At 36.2% G+C, this 21,073-nt stretch overlaps 1 protein-coding gene and 2 pseudogenes across 13 annotated transcripts in view; 2 read left to right on the forward strand and 1 right to left on the reverse strand.

The window, feature by feature from the left end:
- The window catches only part of ARHGEF12 (Rho guanine nucleotide exchange factor 12), a 167,798-nt gene that overhangs the window by 130,330 nt on the left and 16,395 nt on the right, over positions 1-21,073 (forward strand). For all 13 annotated transcript variants that reach the window (XM_058289514.1, XM_058289516.1, XM_058289515.2 and 10 more), the window contains 8 exons: positions 4,911-5,043; positions 5,298-5,333; positions 5,660-5,814; positions 8,261-8,407; positions 10,271-10,356; positions 13,513-13,638; positions 17,774-17,888; positions 19,780-19,880. In XM_058289514.1, coding sequence (XP_058145497.1) covers positions 4,911-5,043; positions 5,298-5,333; positions 5,660-5,814; positions 8,261-8,407; positions 10,271-10,356; positions 13,513-13,638; positions 17,774-17,888; positions 19,780-19,880 — 899 coding nt within the window. The remainder of the gene's footprint in view (positions 1-4,910; positions 5,044-5,297; positions 5,334-5,659; positions 5,815-8,260; positions 8,408-10,270; positions 10,357-13,512; positions 13,639-17,773; positions 17,889-19,779; positions 19,881-21,073) is intronic.
- On the reverse strand, positions 7,404-8,130 carry LOC139437712 (ADP-ribosylation factor 2 pseudogene; annotated as a pseudogene).
- On the forward strand, positions 15,091-16,578 carry LOC101442171 (RNA-binding motif protein, X chromosome-like; annotated as a pseudogene).

Raw genomic sequence — 21,073 nt, forward strand, 5'->3', positions numbered from 1 at the left:
CTCCTCCCACATCAACAACTTCTTTCGTGTGGTACATTCATTGCATTTGATGAATACATTTTAGAGCACTGATATATAGCATGGATTATTGTTTACGTTGTAGTTTACATTCTCTCTCAGTCCATTTAGTGGGTTATGGCAGGATATCATTCAGGACAACTCCAGGTGCCCAAAATGCCCCTAAAAGTGGTTTTGAAGAACAGGAAGGATATCCATCTCATCTCTACCCTGAAATGCATAGGTTATGAGAGACATGTCATTCTTTGAGAGGACTGTATCAAAACAGGTAACCCGCATGGGCTAGATAAATAGGTTTCTATTTGAGGCAGAGAGGTAGGGATGATATTTGGAGAAAAGTTTGAGGATTTCATCAAGTATGGAATTCTGAACATTTTGAATTAAATACATGCATTGATATTTCATGCCTCTCCTGACTTAATTGAAATAAAAACCTAGTAGGTAAAGGAATAAGCAAAAATAGTTAAGAGAAGGGAAGTAGAAGAAGAAAAGATGCTATAAGAAAATGAGATTTCAGGAAATATTTGGGAGATAGAAGGTGAACAAGATTGAACAAGAACAAGAGCCCATACTTTTTTTAAGGGGTCAAGGTAGGAACTGATCTGTTCATTGGAACCTTGGGGAGACTTTTGGCATGTGTTTACAGAGTACACAAATAAGAAATAGAGCTGAAAGTAACAAATTATTGAAAGATTATAATTAAAACAACTGTGTCAGCTTCTGATCCCTACATTGTAGAATATAAACCGTCCTCATTTATGTGCTAGAAGAAAATGAGTATACTCTTTTATGGAGAAATTGCATGAATTGTTCAGGAGAACTTAAGTTTTCAACTGTGGATTTTGGTTCTTTGAAGTTCTAACGTTTGGGGGACTAGGGTCTGGCAGTAGACCTGCAGGAGACCTATCCTGCTCATGTTTGGAGAGCTTCCAACTGAAACAGATCTATTTTCATACTCAGCAACAGAAGAAAACCAAACCAGCTACCCAATTTTATATTTTAAAATACGACCATCATTATTTACAACAAAATTTGCCAGTCAAGATCAAAGATAATATTTAATTTCAAGCATTTAAGAAAGTGGCATAAAAGGGAGAATTCAAAAGAAACAAAAATACTGCCCCCAGAAGAAAAAAGATAATTTTGGAAACTTAAAAAAAAAACAAAAACCCTCTATTTTAGATAGTATGCTTGGGGAAATTAAAGAAGTTGTTACAGTGCTAAAACAAACATAGGATGCTGTGAAAAAGGAGCATTCAGAAACCAAAAAAATCTTCCTTTTAATTTAACTATTAAAAACATTACAATAACCATTGTATTAGTTATCTCTTGCTTTGTGACTAATAACCCCAAAACTTAATGACTTACAACAAAAGAACATTTTCAGTGGGTGAGAACCTCAAGAGTAGTTTAAGCTGGTCGGTTCTGACTTGGGATCACTAATAAGTGAAGATGTCAGCTAGGGTTGTAATCATCTGAAAGCTTATCTGGGCCTGGAGGAACCACTTCCATGCTCAGTCAGGTGGATCTTGGCAGGAAACCTCAGGTGCTTCCTTGAAACCTTGTCTTTCCACCACATGGGCCTCTCCATAGAGCTGCTTGGGAGTTCCATGACATGGTAGCTGTCTTCTCCCAGTGTGATCCAAGAGAAAGTAAGAAGGAAGGATCAATGTCTTTTGTGATTTACTCTCTGTAGATGCACACTGTCAGTGCTGCTTTAGTCTGTTTATTAGAAGCACGTCACTAAAACTAGCCTCTACTCAAGGAGAAGGGGATTAGGGAGTATCAAAGGGTTTGTGGAAAATTATCCTTGAAAATAAAGTGAGGAAATATTTTAGAGCATAGATCAGAAATATCAAGAGATAGAAATTGAGAGAAAAGAAATATATGGAGAATCACTATAGAGGTCCAAAACATGTCTCTATCAGAAAAAGTCAACAGAGAAAATGGAAGAGAGGTAGTTAAAAGGAAATAATAGAAGAAAGTTTCCCAGAGTTTATAAAGAATATATATTTTCAGGTTAAAAGGGCTCACTGGGACCCAATTATAATGAATAATAAAAAAGACTCATACCTAAAATATCCTTGGAAATCTCAGTGTACCAGCAATAAAGAAAAATCCTAAAAGCTTCTAAGAGAAAAGAAACGAAGATTATACTGCTTTGCACTTATCATTTTAACATTGGGTGCTAGAATACAAAGGAGCAATGCTTTCAACTTTCTGAAAGAAAATGGTTTTGAATTTAGAATTCTATATCCATCCGAACTAACCATCAAATAAAAGGAAAGAATAAAGACATTTTCAGAGATGTAAGCATTCAGTTTAACTGAAGTGATGCTTCCCTTGAAATTTACTTGAGCATATATATTCCAACAAAATGAGAGAAAAATTAATAAAATGCCATGGGTTTAAGGAAACAGCCTGGGAAGCAGTGAAAGGAAGTTCTAGTATGATGGCTGTGTTAACAGGCCAAGGGAGTATCTGCTCCAGATTGGAGCATTTTAAGGAAAATGGAGATTTAAAGGAGTTGATAGTATAATGTAGCAGATGAAAATTTTGAGACGATTTCAGGAGCAAAGAAAGTAAGGCATATAGAAATGCTAGGAAAAACAAAGAGCTGTATAAGAGAGCAAGACATGATTTAAACATGGAACAGTAAGTGGCGTGAACATAAAGAAATTGTGAAGCATATGACTTTATATAATATGCATTCTGTTTCAGCTGGCCCAGGGGTTGCATCATTGAATCAGTAGAAGAAAAAATATTAGGTTGGTGCAAAAGGAATTGCGGTTTCAGACTAAATTTTAAAATCATTATAACTAGGCTCAAACACATCTTTATTAATCAAAATAGGAACCATTAAAATCAACACATTTTTGCCAACAAGAAATAAGTTTGCTTTTTCCTGTAGCATAAAAATCCATGTTTTGGGATTTAACAAACTCTTGGAAAGTATTTTCTGCATCCTGCTGGTTACGGAAGCATTTTCCCTGCAAAAAGTTGTTGAGATGCTTGAAGAAGTGGTAGTCTGTTGGCGAGAGGTCAGGTGAATATGGCAGATGAGGCAAAACTTTGTAGCCCAATTCATTCAACTTTTGAAGTGTTGATTGTATGATATGTGGTAGGAGTTGTCATGGAGAAGAATTGGACCCTTTCTCTTGACCAATGCCAGTTCCAGGTGTTGCAGATTTTGGTGCATCTCATCGATTTGCTGAGCCTACTTCTCAGATGTAATGGTTTTGCTGGGATTCAGAAAGCTGTAGTGGATCAAACTGGCAGCAGACCACTACACAGTGACCCTGACCTTTTTTGGATGCAAATTTTGCTTTGGGAAGTGCTTTGGAGCTTCTTCTCGGGCCACTGAGCTGGTCATTGCCAGTTGTCATATAAAATCTCCTTTTTGTTGCACGTCCCAATCTGATCAAGAAATGATTTATTGTTGTTGGGTAGAATGAGAGAAGCCGACACTTCAAAACGACAATTTTTTAAAATTTTCAGTCAGCTCATAACGCACCCAATTAAGCTTTTTCACTTTTCCAGTTTACTTCAAATGCCAAACAACTGTAGAATGGACGATGTTGAGTTCTTCGGCAACTTCTTGTGTAGTTGAAGAGGATCAGCTTCAATGATTGCTCTCAATTGGTCAGCAGCTTCTGATGGCTGGCTCTTGTCTTCAAGGCTCTTGTCTCCTTTGCAAAACTTCTTGAATTACCTTTGCACTGTACATTCCTTAGCAGTTCCTGGGCCAAATGTGTTCATGTTGTGAGTTGTTTTTGCTGCTTTATGACCCATTTTAAACTCAAATAAGTAAATTGCTCCAATTTGCTTTTTGTCTAACATCATTTCTATAGTCTAAAATAAGTATTAACAGCAAGTAATAAGTCATTAGCAAAAAAAAAAAAGCAAGAAATGCACATTAAAATGATGTATAACATAACCACATTTATTTAAGAATGTGTGCCAATACCAAATGGCAAATTTCAACAATGCAAAACCACTATTACTTTTGCACCAACCTAATATAATCCTAACTAGCATACCTAGTAACTTAGAAGGAGCAATATGTTTGTGTATGTTGTATATTATATTTTGAAACTATATATATATAGTCATAATAATGTTAGCATTCTTTACTACTTTTCAAACTTTTAGAATCATAGGCAGAGGACAAAATATTAGTTGTGGCTGCTGATCAGATTATAAATGTAAAAAATTCTCTTAATAAAAGCAAAAGGATAGCTGAAAGAAATGAAAGGTAGAAGGAAAGAAATGTAATTAGAGGGAAGGATGTGGACACTAAATACCTAGTCTGTTATAGAGGAGAGCTGAGATACTAACTCCTTTATGGAGCAAAACTATAGATATAATACTACCTTTTAAATGTAGGTGATAATCAATAACAGCTAGCAAAATAGTAGAACTGTTAAACATTGGAAGGAAATGGGAGGAGAGGGAAGATGGGGATGTGTAAGTGAGCAACATATTCAGAGGGGGAATATATAGCTATACTGAAAGATAATAAATCAAGAAAAAGAGGTATGAGGTTATTATTTTGAGTTGGATCCCTAAAAAAATTAAAATTTGAAACCCAAGAAAAGGGTTGGTACTGAGGGTAGAAAGGGCTAGGGTGGGAGAATGTTGCTCCTCATAAGCTCTTCTGGAACATTTGAGTTATTGCCATGTCTTACTTTTGAGTTTTTAAAATGTTTTTCCTATTTATTAAGTGCATTAAAAAATGTTATATATTAGAAATTTGGTTCTAGTTAACCTGCAGTTATTGAAATAAGAATGTGGATAAGTTGAAGCTCTTTGGGGTACTAAGTCTTTATTTTGAAATCAGTGACTTTATTAAGTGTTAATACCATTCAGATGTCTGACTTTTATCTTTTCAGGATTAAAGCAAGTTGGAGAAGCACCAGCATCTGGAGACTCCTTAGATGGCACACCTCGTACTCCCAATACCATCTTTGATTTCCCACCTCCTCCATTAGACCAAGTGCAGGAAGAGGAATATGAAGCTGAAAGGTAATTAAGTGATATTTTTGAATTGTGTATTATTTCTGTTCCTTTTAACATTTTTGTCTATGTTATTTTTAGGGGAAAAACTAGAACTTGTAGTAAATATTAGGTACTGAAATTTTCTTCAATTTACAAATCATTTTAATCTCCAAAAGAATTGATTTTCAGTCCATTCTGGTTTAACCCAGAGTATCTTTGATCACAATTTCTTGATCACTATTTGGTTTTTATGTTGACTCTTTATTCTTCATTGTTTTTAGGGTGCCTGAACATGGGACACCAAAGCCCTTTCGAAAGTAAGTAATCCTTATGTAGCATTCAGTAAAGGCACATTTTAAGAAAGAAATCTTTTTTCCCCCAAGTCCAGTTTTAAAGGGAAAAAAAACCTGTAAACAAGTCTGTTAGTATAAAAGAAAATTCTTAATAAATGCAAATCATTAAAAAATTGTATATTAAGGGGCATAAAACAAATGTGAGCCGTTTAATAGAAGATGATGTTTAGGCTCTGCCAAGCAATACTTGAGAAATCTGATGGATTTACTATACTGTCCACTATTGGACTAGTCACAGTGTCTACCTAACTGATGTCCTTAAATAGAATTCGTAATTTTCTCTTCATTAGGTTTGACAGCATAGCTTTTGGAGAAAGTCAAAGTGAGGATGAACAATTTGAAAATGACTTAGAGACAGATCCACCCAACTGGCAGCAGCTTGTTAGTCGAGAAGTGTTATTGGTACTAAAACCTTGTGAGATCAAAAGGCAAGAGGTGATCAATGGTGAGTCTAATCAGTTTGCTTTTTGTTGTTCTTTTTCACAAATGTTAAGTATTATAGGAATAAAATAAACCCCTTAGCTGTGGCGTTAAATTTTCTTTTAGAGAAAATTTAACTGTTAATAGATGATTCTTGAACTTTTCAATCAAAAAATGCAAATGCTTTTCTGATTCTTATTAGTAATTTAATAGGGAAAGGGGTTTAGCCTTCAGTATGCTTAAGATAAATACCGTTATAGGTCTTAAACTGAGAAATTCTTGAGATACCATTTGCCCCATCCCTTTAGTTTCAAATTAAGTTATTTTTATTCATAGATTATCAATGAGGAAGCTAAGGCCCACAGAGTAATTGAGTTAATCAGGAACATACCCTTGATAAGTAAGGAGGGAAAAACTAGCATCCAGGTTTTCCTTTACCCTAGCACATATGAGGCTGCTGTACCCAATACTGTCCATAGGGTGTTAATTGAATAAATATCCTTCCTGTCTTTAATAAAATTGAATCATAGTGAAATAACAAATTATGCCTCCAATAATGAGTGTTTATAGGCAGATAAGATAACTAAAACCACTATTATTTCTTAAAAGTCTCAATTTGGGGGCTGTATGATGTTTGGGTTTACAGTTCTCTGATGTTGTAGTTGTGATAGGTACTCATAAAAAGAGGGATGATTTTGGGAGTATATAGTCAACTTTTAAATACAAATTTTAAATATAAAATTTTTTTAATAGTTAAAAGATTTTATTCTAATAGCTATAATTATAGTGCTTGTCAAAATGAAAACCAAAAGCAAGTATACAAAACAGTTGATTCCTAATTTTGTATTGAAAGCAGTAAGAAGTTCCACAATACCAAATAAACCAGTTCTGAAGTTGTTTTTCCCCAAGATGAAGTTTAACAGCTTCAGCTTCTTCATTGTTTATCAAAATACAAAAGGAAAAAAGAATAGAGGTTGTTTTTTTCCTGTGGCAAATCTGACCCTTGCAGGAGGAGGGAGTGAAAGCTATTTTCATATATATATAGATAGATGGGTGCCCCATTATTCAGGTTGTTACAGCAAAACCTGCACTAGGCATATTTTTCCGTTCTGTGTGTTCAATTGTTCTCCTTATCTTTTAGTTTTAACTATTTTTAAAAATACATTGAAACCATTTGGTGAAACCAGCTACCAAAATGGATCTTGACAAGATCTAGAGCCAAGGAAGCACACTCGGTTCTTCTAACCTAGTAACTGCTGGAAGCTCAGGTGCCTGAAATCCCTTCTCAGTACTCAACAGCGAGTTGAATTTCTTTCTTTTTTTTTAAAAAAAAAAAAAAAAGAAAGCAAAGCTGAGTAATATTGCATATGAGTGCTGGAAACTGCCTCACTGGGAAAAAAAAACTATATTGAATAAAACGCCTGTTTACAGGCTGTGTCTGCCACACCTACAGCATGGTGCAATATGTACTTGTGACCAAAATACCCATGGAAACAGCTTCTGGCACTCCCTACCATAGAGTAGCATATTTTACCACGTGAGAGTAAAGCAAAGGGCGAAGAGAAAGAGGTAAGAGGGAGAGGAGGAAGAGAGGGAGGAGGACATGTTCTTGGTTCACTTCTGATTCCAGAGCTGATTGGACTACCAGTCCAGTCCTTCATAAAGCCTGTCCCCACTAGTGGCCTGAATGTACCAGTTTCTTTGGCACAGAGAATGAAATCTGTGATTTCAGCAGCCATTCATGACGTTGGGAAGATCCTGCTTGTTAGTGAACACTAGTAAGACAATGTCCCTGAGCATCCCTGAGCTCATCTTCTGCCGATACCCTTATGAGCTCTTTGCAGACCTCATTCACACACTCTTGATCATTGCTGTCAACCACAAAGATCAGACCTTGTGTGTTCTGGAAGTAATAGCACCACAGAGTATGAATGAATCTTGTCCTGGCCACCTATGTCCCACATGGTGAAGCTAAATGTTTTTGTACTCTACAGTGTCTATGTTGAAACTTATAATGGGAATAGTAGTAACTATTTCATCAACTTTCTTTTTGAACAAAATAGTCTCTTTTGCAACGTCCAGGCCAACCATGAGAATGCACATTTCTTTTTTTGCCAAAAAAGACCTCCAAGAGGTTAGCAAAAATATATTGTTGACTGATGTAATCAGCACTGGCCAGAGAAACCTCTTGGTGGCTGCAGTGGCTTCTGCTGCTGTTGTTCATAGCCAGACGTTGGTTTCCACAAAATAGTTTTGAATGATGTTTTTTTTTCATTTAAGTGATCTCAGAGCCAGTATGTAGGAGAGTTTCATGGACTCCAAAAGGTGACTTTAGAGCCATTGAAAACACTAAATGAAATAATTTATTTTTTAACTTATTTGCTACTTAATTCCAGTTAAAACTTATGTTTGGTCCCATGGAATTATTCTAAGGGAGTTAACATGCCATGTATCTTTTTTTTCCTGCTTAGAGTTGTTCTACACTGAAAGAGCTCATGTTCGAACACTGAAGGTTCTTGATCAAGTGTTCTATCAGCGAGTGTCTAGAGAAGGAATTCTCTCACCTTTAGAACTACGGAAAATTTTTTCAAACTTGGAAGATATTCTTCAACTTCATAGTAAGAGAAATCGATTCTGACATTTCCATAGAGAAAATATTGTGAGCATTGAAGGCATCATAATAGTAACTTTTGTAAATGTATCCATGTTAGCATCCTTGAAATTATATGTAAGCCCATATTATAAAGAAAGAAATGATGAGAACTTTGCATATATATATTTTTCCTACAATCAGTCTTTTGTTTACAAAGTGCTAACCACAGGGCTTAGGGTCTAAAATCAATGTGTAAGGTGAAAAATATGATTAGTTAAAATTACCCTTGAAACTTTACTTAAATTTCATATTATTTGCAGTGTATATGCTTTTTAACATTTTATTTATTTTTAAGATTTATTATTTATTCCCCCCCATTATTTGTTTTTTTTTAATTTTAAGATTTATTTATTTATTTAATTCCACCCCCTCCCCCGGTTGTCTGTTCTTGTCTGTTCTCTGTGTCTATTTGCTGCGTCTTGTTTCTTTGTCCGCTTCGGTTGTCATCAGCGGCACGGGAAGTGTGGATAGCGCCATTCCTGGGCAGGCTGCACTTTCTTTCGCGCTGGGCGGCTCTCCTTACGGAGGTACTCCTTGCGCATGGGGCACTCCTACGCTGGGGACACCCCTGCCTGGCAGGGCACTCCTTGTGCGCGTGAGCACTGTGCATGGGCCAGCTCCACATGGGTCAAGGAGGCCCAGGGTTTGAAGCGCGGACCTCCCATGTGGTAGGTGGACACCCTAACCACTGGGCCAAGTCCGTTTCCCCATTATTTGTATTTGTTGTGTTTGTTTGTTGTGTGCTGATCTTCTTTTTAGGAGGCACTGGGAACTGAACCTGGGACCTTCCATGTGGTTGGTGGGAGTTCAATTGCTTGAGCCACATCTGCTTCCCACATAAGTCTTTTAAAATATATATCCCTCTAATGCAGGACCAGCTTTGTTGTATCTCTCATTATGTTTTCCTTATGTCTTTTGTTGTGTCATCTTGTTGTGTCAGCTTTCTGCACCTGCCCATCAGGTCAACTCGCTGTCTTGCTTGTCTTTGGGAGGTACTGGGAGCCAAATCTGGGACCTCCCGTGTGGTAGACGGGAGCTCAGTCAATAGAGCCCCGTCTGCATCCTACATGTGTTTTTTAAAATATATATCCTACATGATAATACACACATATATATATTTATATATATATATATATATAGTAATATACAATGTGTAATCCCATATTGGGGTAATTTTCATGAATTAAATTATTTTACTGTTTTGTTGTTTGGGACACCTGAGTAAATATATAAAAATTCTACCTTCCTGACTTTCCCTGGTTGTATCATTTTGGACATTTATAGACAAAAGGATGAGTTCCTGTCTTTGTAAATCCATTTCTCTATGACCTGTAATTAATTTTTCAATTTTTCTTTTCCTCAAGGATGCCCTCACCTCCCACTTCCTATCTGCCACATTAATGTCTTTTACTTCTTTGTGGGTGATCTTAGGTTTCACTGGAATGTATTGACAGATTCAGGCTTGATTATATCCATTGCCCATAGCCGTATACATTGTGAGAGGGCCAGTGGACAGACTTGTACTATTTAAATTTAAGTCCTTTTGAGCATGGATATAGATAGAGCCTTGACAGTAAATGTTTATTTGATGCAGCTATACTGTATACAATGTGCTGGTTTCAAAAAATGTTGTTTTATGATTTGGCACCTGTTTTTCAGATAGAAGTTGGTTATCTAGATGTATCAGCATTGTATCCAGATTCATGTTGAAGGAGATTGGAACTAGCTATACTTCTCTGAAAATTCTTTCTTTGAAAATTTATCTTTTTGGTAAATTCAGCCTAAAATGAGTGCACACTTAAATTTTTCCTTTACTTTTTTCCCTTAGTTGGGTTGAATGAGCAAATGAAGGCTGTTCGAAAGAGGAATGAGACTTCTGTAATTGATCAGATTGGGGAAGATTTGCTGACCTGGGTAAGGAAATTTTCTGTTTCTTTTTAATATTCTTATAGACAGTCGATAATCAGAATCAAGGTTGAGTGAGTAACTTTTCAAAATATGCATACTTCTTCAGTAAGGCTGAGAAGGGTCCAGAGTGTGTATTCTCTTGATTAATGCCTTCTAATGTCTGTTCAATCAAAATAAGTGTTCTCTTTCATTGAAGTAAAGATACTAGTTCTTTGTGCTTTAAGAATTTAAAGTAAAATGGTTCTTGAGATAATTTAACTGATGTAGAATTTTAGCCATCATTTGTTTCCCAAATTTAAGAGTTTTACTGTACAGCATTAGGCAGTAGTATAGATCCAGAACTATCATCACAATATTAGAGAAGTAAAAATTGCTTAATCTTATTTGCAGTATCAGGAACAAGTCCACAGGATATAATTCTGTTTGTCCTTCTGTCTGACTTTTAGTCAGTATATACTTGAAAGTATATATTTTTGTACCAAGCACTGTGGTAGGTGCTGGGGATACAGTGGTGATCAAAGGAAGCATGTCTCATTCCCTCATGGAGTTAATAATCAATGGGAAAGCAGTCATTAGTTATTTTAAGTATGATTAGTGCTACAAAAAGGGAAGAGAACAGGTTGTTATGGGGACATACAACAGAGAAACCTAAATTATAACATAGAAAACATCCCTAGGGGAAAGTGGGTTTGACTCAAACTTTTTAAGAAAGTCTATAGTTAAGCCTGCGAATAGTAGAAAAGTCTGTCATGTAGATCTCAGAATCTTCCAAGTTGAACAGGAACTGTTGAGGTAATGCCCACAGAAATTTACTTTAATATATAGACTAGTTTAGGAGAATGCAGCAATATTTTGGTGATTCTGCAATTATAACTTTTTAAGAGATTGAAAACTAGAAAGTTTATTAAAGGAATTTTCACCTTACTCCTTTCCTTGATGTTAAGATCATGGCCCAGAATCTACTGATTCAATTAGTAGACCACTTAGTTCATATAACAAGAGTGAGGAATCATAACCCAGTCTCACATTGCATTTACTGAACTTAAAAGTATTTTCTACCCGGAGGGCATTATGTTGAACAAAGCAAGCTAAGTGCAAAAAGACAAATACTGTATGATTATGTTACTATGAACCAAATATATTGTATAATCTATTGTATGATTCAAAAAATTTTTTGATATGTATCCAGTATATTTAATTGAGAAATGTGTTTTTATTCAACTGTATTTTTTTATTTTTTAATTATCTTTATATTTTCAATCAATATACATCAATCAGTCAATATTAATGTACAGTATAAAGTTAAAAAAAAGAAAAAGAAATAATAAAAAAAACATTTTCTACCCTTGGCCTATTTTGGCATCATTGTTATCAAGAGATTTAACTTGGCTGAAAAATTGAATTTAATCTTTAACTACTCTATGGTATGTGGCTTACCTTACATCTTGATCTTTGTGTAAAAGTAAAAGTTATAACTGAGCTCTACTGGCTTAACAGCACACTCCTCAACTTGAAAAAGAAAATTGAAAGTTTTATAAGACAATAATTTTGTAATGTGGCATAATGTGGCATCAGTTCCATGACATCCTTGGAATAAAAGGTTTGTAAGTCATATGGACTTAAAATATCATGTCTTGATTCCTAAGCAATTTCATTTGCACCTACTATAAATAATGTTTAACACCAAGTGTCAAGTAATATTTCATCAATAATAAGATAATGAAGTGCAATTGGTTCTCTTATCATTGGACTGCATAAATATACTACCTGGTAAAATAAGGTGGAGAAACCTGTGAGCAGAGTGGGGCAAAAAAGCCTTTAAGAACTTGCAAAAAGAAATGCATTCTTGGTCAATATGACATTCCTGTAAAAAGTTTAGGAAAAAACAGAATGAACTAATCAGTCTGGTTTGTAACTGTTAGCTATAAAGAATTAGAGAACAGCATTAGCCAGAAATCCTAAAAGCAAAAATCATAAATAGGTCTTTAGATTTACCCCTGCTATATATATTTTTTTAAATAGTTTTGGAGTGTTGTTCAGGTATTGGTCCTTTCAGATCATTTTATGTATACTTAAGCTACTTGGAAAATGACTGTAAAGCTGATTGAGGTTGGGAGCATTATTTTCTTTTGTAAACTCAGCTGCTCTTAGTATTTGTGTAGTGTTTTCACCGACTACCCTACCAGAAATGCTGCCTGTCTCATCTTTGGACATCTTGAGTATTATATTTATGTTAAGACTAAGACATGGGAGCAACCCATTAAAATAACACTTTATGTTCTACTTAAAAAAAAATACTCTGAATTTATCTATAAATCCACTGCAAAAGGATTTTTTCATAAAATATTTTCATATTCAAACCTTTTGGTAATATGACTTTAAATGTGAGATTGTATGGAAAACCTCTTTGTAAACCATAAAGCAATAATTAGGAATGTTGAGATGGTATTAAAAAAGTTTACTTGACCCACACTTATAAGAGCACTTGTTATGAAGGAAACACTGGTTAGGAATTTTAGCAGGAACTTTAAAATCATGCTATACACAAACTTAAAATTAAAAAATAAAAAGCATTAATTAAAAGTATACCTTTAAGCAAAAGAGGTTCATAAAGTTTTGAATTTCCCCTAAGCTGGCTGTAGCCTCTGTATGAGTGAAGCAGAAGTGATTTAATTTGATTGTGACCTAGAAAAGTTATGACCTGCCCTGAGTCTTATAGGGAGTAGGAAATAAATCTGGGATCCCAGGGATTTGCTTCCTGGAACAGTCAGAGAATAATTTTTGTGCCGCTGACAGGATCTAAGAAAATAAAAATGTAATTTCAGTTCCCAGGTCTTTAGTGCCTCATAATCCCCAACCATCAACTTTTCCATCTAATTTAGAAGTGATATAGATACACTTACAAAAGGTAATGTATTGTGTTAACATACAAACAAGAAAACATGGGAATAGGATCAGAAAAGGTCTGAATTTATTAGGGTCAGATCTTTTAAATGGATAAACATTGATACTTCACATAGATATATAGTTCTACGTATTTTTGTCAGTTGAAAATACTTATGCCAATATTGGAAAGAATTGTGTTTGTCTGCCATTTTGCCTGACATTATATAAGCTCAGTATCCCCTTCTCTCTGTTGTTTCCTTTGCATTCTTGGCACAGTTCAGTGGAGCAGGAGAAGAGAAGTTGAAGCATGCTGCTGCTACCTTTTGCAGTAACCAGCCTTTTGCCCTGGAAATGATAAAGTCGCGTCAGAAAAAGGATTCTCGATTCCAGACTTTTGTGCAAGTAAGTTGAGTAGTCATGTTAAACAAACAAACAAAAGGTGAACTTTTTTCAATTATAGAATAAATACTGAGTTAGTGACTAAGACTAAGTCATTGGTAAAGATTTTATATATGTAACCTTTTTTAGAGCTATACATTATCTCTTAAATTACTGGATTACAAATAAAATTGATGTTTGAATGTTGAATAATAAAGAATATATGTCAGGATTAAAATACTTGTCATAGAAATCCACAATGCCGTGAGGATATTATCAGGAAGTGGCCATATATACTATTATTGTCAATACTAGAATGAGCTTATATCAGGCCCACAGAAGAATATAACAGCAGTCATATTCATTGGCATATGATTTGGTATAGCTCAGAGGCCAACAAACTACAGCCTCCAGGTGATGTCCAGGCTGTTGCCTGTTTTTGTAAATAAAGTTGTATTAAAACACAGTGTTTTAGTTTTCTATCACTGAATAACAAATTAACACAAAGATAGTGCCTAAAACAACACAAATTTATTATCTCACAGTTTCTGTGGTTCAGGAGTCTGGGTGTGGTTTACCTGGATCCTGTATTCACCAGACAGAAATCAAGGTGTTGTTTTGGACTGCATTGTCATCTGAGGCTCATGGTCCTCTTCCAAACTCACTGGTTATTGGCAGAACTTGTTGCCATGCAGCTGTGTAACTGAGATCCCATCTTTTTGCTAATTGGCTACAGACTGCTCTTAGCAAAACTGGAGAACACTAACAAGTCTTTGCCACGTGGTCCTCATAGGTAGTTCATAGCCTGGATGTCTGCTTTCTTCCAGGCTATTACTTCTCTCTGATAATGTACTTTCTGTTAAAGGCTCTTATGACTAAAATAGGTCCACCAAGGACAATTTCCCTTTTGTTAAACCCAAAATTAACTGATTAGTAACCTAATCATATTCACAGATTCTGTGCACACTTGAGGGAAAGAATTTATACAATGTATGTATTCCAGACAGTAGGAATCATGGAGTCCATCTTAGAGTTTGTCTTACTGCACATAATCATGCCCATTCATTTATGTATTATCTGTAGTTAATTTGTGCTACATAGCATAGCTGAGTAGTGGGGTCAGAGTCTTTATAGCCTGAAAACCTAAACTATTACCATCTGACTTTTTTTTTTTTTTTTTTTTGGTAAGTACATCTTTGGGCACCTCTGCACCTCATAGACAATGGTTCACATCATGGCCCATACTCTCCTCCATTCCATCCAGTGGGCCCTGTGAGGATTTACAATGTCCGGTGATTACCTCTGAAGCACCATCCAGGGCAGCTCCATGTCCCAAAGACGCCTCCACCTCTCATCTCTTCCTGCCTTTCCCCATACCCATCGTCCACCATGTCCAACCATCTGACTTTTTATGGAAAAGTTTGCAGATCCCTGGTATAGATGAGCTGGCAGATCCAAATCGATGTTCCACTGGGGCTTATTTGGAATGGCAGATAGAAAATTAGCTATCTAACTTTGGATAAGAATGCCTATGTTTGTTGTGCAGTAGTGCTAGCAGCTTCCTCCTCCCATCCTCCAACCCAACCTGGTAGCCCTCACATGTGCTCAGCTGCTAGGAAGCACCTGTTGGTTAGCTATTGGAAGCTTGAAACAGTCCTCACCTTTCCTATGCTCTGGGGAGAAATGGTTGAAGCAGATCATCAAGGAAAGCTTTTCATTGGTGGGCTCAATACAGAAATAAATGAAAAAAGCCCTTGAAGCAGTATTTGGCAAATATGGATGAAATGTGGAAGCACTCTTGATAAAAGACTGTGAAACCAACAAATTAAGAGATTTTGCTTTTGTCAGCTTTGAAAGCCAGATAGATGCCAAGGATGCAGCCAGAGATATGAATGCAAAGTCCTTAGATGGAAAAGCCATCAAGGTGGAACAAGCCATTAAGCCATCATATGAAAGTGGTAGACATAGACCACCTCTTCCTCCGGAAGCAGAGGCCCTTGTAGAGGTCTTAGAGGCAGAAGAGGAAGAAGTGAAGGACCCAAGGGACCTCCCTCATGTGAAGGGCACCTGGATGATGGTGGCTATTCATGAATTTTTACATGAGTTCTTTGAATGGGCCATTTCTGGTAAAAAGAGCACCATCACCAGGAAGTCGGCCTCCTTTTAAAGTTCTGCCCCCAGTTTGTAGCAGCAGTGGAATGGGAGGAAGAGCACCTATACCATGTGGAAGAGGTGATTATGGAGGCCTACCATGAAGGGAACCCCTGCCCCTTGTAAAGGTGTTTATATGTCCCCAGGAGATGATGGATAGTCTACTAAAGATAGCTATTCAAACAGAGATTGCCCAAGTTCTTGCAATATAAGAGATTATGTACGACCACCAAGAGATTATATTAATATATACTATGATTATAGTTATTCCAGTTCATGTGATGACTGTCCATCAAGGCTACAGTTGTAGAGATGGCTGTGGTTTTGATTCAGACTTCAGATCATCTGAGTCAAGGATCCTACAGAGATTCACATGAGAGTTATGGTAACTCATGTAGTGCTCCACCTACTTTAGGGCCCCTGCCATCTTATGGTGGAAGTAATCACTATGATGAGTATAGCACCTCACATGATGGATATGGTAGAAGTTGAAACATTTACTTGATGGTCTCTACTCAAGTGGTCATGATGGGGTTGGCAGACAAGAAAGAGGGCTTCCCCCTTCTAAGGAAAGGGATACTCTCTTCCACGTGATTCCTACAGCACTTCAAGCTGCAGGGCACCAAGAAGTGCTGGCCTTGGCAGAATCCGATCTGATATAAGGGGAGGCAGAAGTAGATAGTAAAAAAAAAGAATATGGACCAAAACCCCTGTTCAAAGAAACAAACAAAAAGTAGAAAGTGTTGTCATAACTACCCAGGCCTACCAAGAGGAAAAATTTTGTTACCTTTTTAAAATTTCCTACTAAGTTCCCCTCTGATTTTTATGTTCTTGTGAGGAAAAAGTAAAACATGTATAATTTTATTTGATTTATGACATTGCTTTCAACAAGCAAGCGTTAAACGTATCAGACTTGACTTGTGTACTAGTGTTGCAATTTTCCAAGTAAAAGTGTGTCTAAAGGATACTTCTTATCTGATTTTTCCCAGTAAATGTGACAAGCACTCCTCTAAGAGCTTCCACAAACACCTAGCCATCTAAAATAGAGAGGTGAATCTTCCTGCCTATACCAGCTAGCTCTGAGAAGGTGGTCGGGCTAATGCTACTCTTAGGGTTTCAGGATGTCTTCATACTGAAATCTCAAGTTCTCAGTATGAAAAACTGAGATCAGATGCTTAGGTAAGGAAAGTGCTATTCACCCAGTAAACCCCGCCAAAAAAGCAAAGGGATAATGCTGGTCGTATTTTGTCTTTCTGACATTTCCTTAGGAATTTATAAGAACTTTCTTTTTGTAAGACCGTTTAAGTGTGTATTAAGCAACTACAGAATACAAAATAAAAAGTTTGGCCAAAAAAAAAAGAAGAATACCTATCATAACTAAATTTTTTGAGTAGATGACATGGGACATTTATTAGAAGGAAACAATTCTTAGAGTTTATTGTGGGTATTTTAGTCTTTGCTTAAAGAGAAAGCAAAGAAGCCCTTGGTTTAGTGATTAAAAGCTCCTGATGGGAAGTAGATGTGGCTCCAGCCTGCCTACCACATGGGAAGTCCCAGGTTCAATTCCTGGAGACTCCTAAAACAAAAATGAGTAGACATGGCACACAATGAACAGACATAGAGAGCAGACAGGGAGTGCAAACAATGGGGGTGGGGGTTAAATAATAAATCTTTAAAAAGGAAAGCTCCCATCCCACCCCACCCCCCATTTTTTTTAACGAGGTACTGGGGATTGAACCCAGGACATCATACATGGAAGCAAGCACTCACCCACTGAGCTATACCCATTCCCCGCCATCTCCCGTTTTGTGATTAAAGGAGAAAGTAGAAGTATATGTCTTGGCATTTTTAAAATCTGGCATTCATATGTCTTGGCATTTTTAAAATCTAGATTTAATAACCACAACTGTGATGCTGTAGACACTTAATATGATGAGTACATGGTGTGTGTTAGGTAATTATAGTCCTAATAAGAACGACAACTTTACCTATTTCACTTAAATTTTAGGATGCTGAGAGTAATCCACTGTGTCGTCGCTTGCAGCTGAAGGATATCATTCCCACCCAAATGCAGAGGCTTACCAAGTATCCTCTTCTATTGGATAACATTGCCAAATACACAGGTACAACATTCTCATTGAAATAAAAAAAAAGCTTGGGAAAAACAATAAAAAAAATTATGTCCTGTTAAATCTTTTACAGCATCTTGATGCCTGCAGGTTGCTTTTCCAAATAATATGGCAAGATTTTCTAACATGCTACAACCACTCTTCTTCAGGCTACTTTGTGCAATGTACTCCATTGGTAACTTGAGCATAGTGTTTGGCAAACTATGATTCTCAGACCAAAGCTGACTCATCACCTATTTTTGTAAATATAATAAAATTTTATAAAACTTATCTAGAGTTGTTTGTTTACATATTCTCTCTGACTTCTTTTGTACTCTTAACTGCAGAGTTGATTAGAAAAAGTTTGCTGACCCTTACTCTAGCATGTATCATATTTGATTTGAAGAAGGCTCTTTGCTGAAGAGATTATTTTGTATATGTATATAAACTTCTATTAAGCCCCACCAATGCATTAAATTCTAACTCTCCTGTTTTGAAACATGAAGTAAATATGAGTTTCTTTAATTGAACTTTAGGCTCTTATACTTAGGTCTCATTAATAATTCTGTACAACCAAACCCCCATTTCTTATGCCTAAGAATTTGAATGCATAATGGGTAAACTTTAAATTATGATACCTTAGAAGAAAAATGGTTTATACTTACATTAATGTTTATACTTTGATATATTTGTTCTATGTAGTTGAACTATTGTTTGGAGGATTCTAATTTCGAATATTCTAATTTTGCTAATCTTTACATCATAGACATTTTGTTGCCTCAACACATTCAGTGAATTTCATATTCTTTTAATGATATAAATGTTCTAATCTATTTTTTTTCCTTTAATTATAATCTCAGACTTAAGGAAGCTAATTTTGGGTTTATTTTGAATTGTGTTCTTATTCAAACTATGCAGCTTAACAGGTTCATTGCACATAATCATGTAGACTATGCACTGTGAAACTCTGAAGGAAGGTCTTGTTTATATAGTTTACAATGTGGATGAGACCTACCCCTGGAATTGTATAACATGGTATCCTTGATAGTAGGGATACCTTGGTAAAGCATCATCACTCCTTGGATTTTGGATCCTATATTGTAATTTTTTTTCAAAAATAAGTATTTATGTTTTAAAGTACCCTCATGAGAATTCTCATCTATCCAAATATTCTCTGAATTGAAACTCTGCCATTGACTTTATCTTTTTTTATTGTATATACATATAAGTAATATGTATATATAGAATTTTTTTTTTACTAGAGAAGTTGTGAATTTACAAAACCACCATAAATATGTGCAGAATTCCCATACAACACCCCTCCACCAACACTACATTGTTGTGGAACATTTGTTACAGGTTGTGTCATCGGACTGTTACCACTAATGTGGTCTATAGCATACATTTAGTATATTTTTTCCATATCCCCCCCATTATTAACACAGTGTTTTTTTGACATTGATGCAAGAATATTATAATACTGCTGTTAAATGTAGTCCATAAGTTACGTGAGTTGTATTTTTCCCATGCTTCTCCATTTCTTACCACCTTGTCATAGTGATGTACATTTGTTCTAGTTCATAGAAGGATATTCTTGTATTTGTACTATTAACCACAATTCTCATCCATCTTGTCACCATGTTATTCAGTCCCTAGAGTAAAAGATAAGTGTTTATATTTTTAACGTACTCTCATGAGAATTCTCATCTATCCAAATACTCCCTGAATTGAAATTCTGCCTTATACTTTATCTTAATATAAAAATATTCAAGGTCTTAGTATGTTCTTATAACTGTTGAAATAAAATGAAATCTCATTTATGGTTTGTTTTTTTGTTTTTTTTTTTTATTCTTTTCTAATTTCCTCCATTTTACATTTCGGATTCCACCCACACCCCCATATTTAGAATGGCCAGTGGAAAGGGAGAAGGTGAAGAAAGCTGCAGATCACTGTCGTCAGATCTTAAACTATGTAAATCAGGCAGTCAAGGAGGCAGAAAACAAGCAGGTAAGAAGGGGAAAGCAAGGATGACATAATGACAATATTACCTGGAATCTGTGAGATCTTTGAAACTAGCATTACATAATCTTAAGGTAGGACATTTATTTAACTAGTCGTGTTATAAGGGGGTCCAGATCATTTTGTGGTAGAATATCAGAGTTGTGTTTGACTTTCTTGATCATCTCTAGCTGCTTGTTCGCTCATTGATTTATTTATTCAACAAATATTATAGAATATCTACCATATGATGGGCATAGAGTACATAGTGGTAAAGAAAATGAGTACAGAGAAGCGGATTTGTACCAGTGGTTAGGGCGTCCATCTACCACATGGGAGGTCCGCAGTTCAAACTCCGGGACTCCTTGACCTGTGTGGAGCTGGCCCATGCACAGTGCTGATGTGCGCAAGGAGTGCCCTGTCTCGCAGGGGTGTCCCCCTCATAGGGGAGCCCCACGCACAAGGAGTGCGCCCCGTAAGGAGAGCCGCCCAGCGTGAGAAAAAGTGCAGCCTGCCCAGGAATGGCGCCGCACACACGGAGAGCTGACACAGCAAGATGACGCAACAAAAAGAAACACAGATTCCCATACTACTGACAACAACAGAAGCGGACAAAGAAGAACACACAGCAAATAGACACAGAGAACAGACAACCGGGGGGAGGAAGGGGAGAGAAATAAATAAAATAAATAAATCTTAAAAAAAAAAAAAAAAGAAAATGAGTACAATACCTGCTCTCACTGAGTGAGTTTTCTAGCAGAATAACAAGGTATTAAAATTATGGTACATGTATTTTGTATGAGTTGTGATAGCTGCTTGCAGAATTTCAGGATACTATGAGAATATAACCTAGGGGACTTAGCCTAGTTTGGGGATGTGGTAGCTATCAGAGAAAACATCTTTCCAAATTGACATTTGAGCCCAGCTCTGAAGGATGAGTGGATATGAACCAAAAGAATGTGAAAGGGGAAGATCTTCCAGGTAGAAGGAATAGCATATACAAAAGTTCTGAGGTAAAAAGGAGGCATGATCTGGATGAGGAACTGAAAGATTAGAGTAGATTGTGTCCAAAGAGCAAAAGAGTAGTATGAAATGAGGTAAAGAAGATCAGAGCCAAATCATAGAGGATCCTGTTAGACCATGTTAAAATATTGATTTTTATTCTAAGAACAGTAGGAGTTCATTACAGACTTTTAAGAAAC

This window comes from Dasypus novemcinctus, chromosome 27 (genome assembly GCF_030445035.2).
Source record: "Dasypus novemcinctus isolate mDasNov1 chromosome 27, mDasNov1.1.hap2, whole genome shotgun sequence".
In the NCBI taxonomy this organism is placed as follows: domain Eukaryota; kingdom Metazoa; phylum Chordata; class Mammalia; order Cingulata; family Dasypodidae; genus Dasypus; species Dasypus novemcinctus.